General features: G+C 71.0%; 1 protein-coding gene across 1 annotated transcript; it reads right to left on the bottom strand.

Moving 5' to 3' along the window:
- Positions 1-1542: 1542 nt before the first annotated feature.
- On the bottom strand, positions 1543-3150 carry MNEG_14818 (hypothetical protein; the record flags this gene model as incomplete). The annotated part of the gene is made up of 1 exon (XM_014036711.1): positions 1543-3150. One exon carries the CDS (start codon positions 3148-3150, stop codon positions 1543-1545), a length of 1608 nt encoding a protein of 535 aa, XP_013892165.1.
- Positions 3151-3318: the final 168 nt, after the last annotated feature.

Here is a 3318-nt window from a genome sequence, read left to right as displayed (position 1 = left end):
GGGGGCGGCGGGTGCTGCGGGCCATGGGGGTCGGGGCGGGCCGGGGAGGGGCCGGGCGGGGTGTCTCGGTGTTCAAAGCCAGGGGGCCCGGCGTCATCATCCTCGTCATCCTGCCGTTGATGATGGAGCATTTGCTGCTGCATCAGCTGCTGCTGTTGCTGCTGCTGCTGCTGCTGCTGCTGCTGCTGCTGCTGCTGGCGGCTCTTAGCCGCGGCCTGCACCAAGCTGACCACCGCCATCGTCGACACACGCGGCCGCTGGCTGGCGGGGGAGGGCTGCTGCTCCTGCTGTGGCACCTGCTGCTGGGACAGCTGCTGCTGCGGCAGCTGCTGGTGGGGCAGGTGCTGTGCGGCATGTGGGGCCTGCTGGCGCGGGTGCTGCTGCGGGGCCTGCACCTGCTGCTGAGCGGCAGCATGGCCTGGCGCTTGCTGCTGCTGCTGCGGCTGCTGCTGCTGCTGCTGCTGCTGGTGGTAGAATTGCGCTCGCAGCATAGCTTGTGACTGTGGGGTGGCCGTGCCCCCCGCCCTCTCCGCGCCCGCACCTGAGCCCCGAGCCCCGCCGGCGCCACTAAAGCCGCCGCCACTGCTACCGCCGCCGCCGCCCAAGGCGGCGATGTTGGCGCTCCCCCACTGCTGCAGCAGCTGCTCGTCTCTCTCACGCTCTCGCTGCTGCCCTAAATGCTGGGAGGGCCCGCTGCTGTCTTGTCGCGAGGGCTGCCCGTGCTCCCAGTACTGACGCCGCTGCACCGCTTGCTGCTGCTGCTGCTGCTGCTGCTGCTGGTGCTGCAGCTGCTGCTGCTCCCCAGCATAGGGCATTGGCTGCCCCGCGACGCCAAAGGCGCCGCCGCTGCTCACGCTCGACCCGCGCCGGGCCCCGTCGGCCGCCGGCCCTACGCCGCCAGCTTGCCCCGGGTGTCCCTGCCCCAGCCTGCTATAGCCATGGCCGTGGCCGCCCGCCGGCTGCTGCTGTTGCTGCTGCGCCGCCTGCAGGCCCGACAGGCGGTCGCTGCTGCGGCTAGGCCGCAGCGTTGCCGCGTGGCCCATGGCAGTCGCATGCTGCTGCAGCTGCGCCGGCTGCTGCCCCACGCCGACGGCTGGCCCTGCAAGGCGACGATCACGCACGCCCTGCTGCAGCTGCTGCTGCTGCATTTGCTGCTGCTGCTGCTGCTGCTGCTGCAGTTGCTGCTGCTGCTGCTGCTGCTGTTGCTGCGCCAACGCCGCCGGCATGCTAACATAGGACCGGGGATCCAAGGGTTCAGTGTGGGACCTGGCCTCACTCTGGGAGCGAGATATGCCTGACAGCGATATATGTGTGTGTGTTTGCGCGTGTGTGAGAGAGGGAAAGAGAGAAAGAGAGAGAGAGTGAGAGAGAGAGAGAGTGTGTGTGTGTGTGTGTGTGTGTGTGTGTGTGTGTGTGTGTGTGTGTCTGCGCATGTCTGCGCATGCGTGCGCATGCGTGTACGGATGGTTGGAAGCAAGGCTCGGATGCCGCCCCCACGCCAGCAAGAGACGAATGGTTGAAACCCCTGTGGCGACAGAACAGTCAATGAAAGGCGGCGCATACGGTGTCTGGCGTGCACGAGGTGCACCCACCCGGTCCGCTCCAGGCCAGCGCCTCGTGGCCCCCCCAGTAGTGCTGCTGCTGCTGTTGATGCAGCTGCTGCTGCTGCTGCTGCTGCTGCTGCTGCTGCTGCTGCTGCTGCTGCTGCTGCTGCTGCTGCTGCTGTGCTGCTGCTGCCTGGGCGCCCGGCGTGCCGACACTGTGAGCCCGGTACAGAGCAGCACCTCCACCAGAGCGGTCAGCAGCCGCCGCCGCACCCCCACCAGAGCCGCCGCCGCCGCCCCCGCTGCGCTCGCGGTCGCCGCCCGGCTGGCGCGCCTGCTGCGGCCCGGCGCCGCCCGGGGGCAGGTAGCCAGCGCCAGCCATGGGCGGCGCGCCGTGCACCGCGACCCATCCCGCCGGCACGGGCATCGCCACGGCGTAGGGTGCGTGCGGCGCCAGGCGGCTCTGCGCGTGCTGGCCCAACAGGTATGAAAGCATCGCAGCCGCGGGCGTCTGGGGCCCTGGCGCAGCGCCATCTGGGAAGTGCTGCTGCTGCTGCTGCTGCTGAGGGGCCTGCGCGCCGTGGTGCGGCGCAGGAGCGCCATGCTGCAAGCCAGCCGCGGCGCCGGGGAACGGCGGCATCCCGGGAAGTGGGCCGGGCGCGGCGGTCGCTGCCGCTGCGCTGACCGTGCGGCGCAGGTCTTTGTCAGGGGGCTGGGGGGTCGGTTCGACGGTGCGGTGGTGCTGCTGCTGCGGCAATTGGTGCTGCTGCTGCTGCTGCTGCTGCTGCTGCTGCTGCTGCTGCTGCTGCTGCTGCTGCAGCTGGTGCTGGTGCTGCGGCTGCTGCTGGTGGTGATGTTGCAAGACAGCCGCTGCTGCGGCGCTCCCGGCAGTTGGCGACGAGGGAGAAGCAAACTGCTGCTGGTGCTGCTGCCGGCTGTACGCTGCTGCGGCGCCGTAGTCACCCCGCAGCTCGACCCCGCCAACCCTGGCGCCGCCGCCGCCCGCAGCAGCCGCGCCCGCGGACCCGCGAGGCCCGCGACGGGCTGCAGGGACATCTGGAGGGTGGCCGGCTGGGTACGTGCCGCCTTGGCTGGGGCTGGGCGGCTGGGCAAAGATGTCGTCCCCTGGACCGTCCACCAACACCTGCTGCTGCTGCTGCTGCTGCTGCTGCTGCTGTTTCTGCTGTTGCTGCTGCTGCGGCTGGTATTGGTGGTGCTGCTGGTACTGCTGCTGCTGGCGAAAATATGGGTACGCATGCGGCTGGTGCCCCTGCGGCTGAGGCTGCGGCTCACGCGGCTCACGCTGGTGGTGGTGCTGCTCCCAATGCTGCTGCTGCTGCTGCTGCTGCTGCTGCTGGCGCACCAAGAGCAGCTGCTGTTGTTGCTGCTGCAGCATCAGCAGGTTCTGCATCGCGCGCGCCTGCGCCTGCAGCTGCTGCACCGACGAGAGGTGCTGGTGCCGAGGGTGCGGCTCCCCCGCCGCCGCGGCCGCCGCAGCCGCAGCCGCCGCGGCCGCCGCTGCTGGGTGCGGAGGGTATGACATTGAGCGCTGCACGGGGCTGCCGGGAGAGGCGGCGCCCGCCGGGGAGGGGGCGCCCGGCGACATGGGAGCGCTGGAGGCGGTGGAGTCAGCGGCGGGCGGCGGGCCCGCGACGAGCAAGTCGGCGCCGCGCGGCGCTAACAGCGCCGCAAGCCGGGGGTCCGGAACGCCCGCGCTCGCCGCCGCGGCATAGGCCGCAGCCAGAAGCGCGGCGGGCGCGCCCCCGCCCTGCGC

This window comes from Monoraphidium neglectum (genome assembly GCF_000611645.1).
Source record: "Monoraphidium neglectum strain SAG 48.87 unplaced genomic scaffold scaffold04791, whole genome shotgun sequence".
Lineage (NCBI taxonomy): Eukaryota > Viridiplantae > Chlorophyta > Chlorophyceae > Sphaeropleales > Selenastraceae > Monoraphidium > Monoraphidium neglectum.
This window is presented reverse-complemented; position numbering and strand designations above follow the sequence as displayed.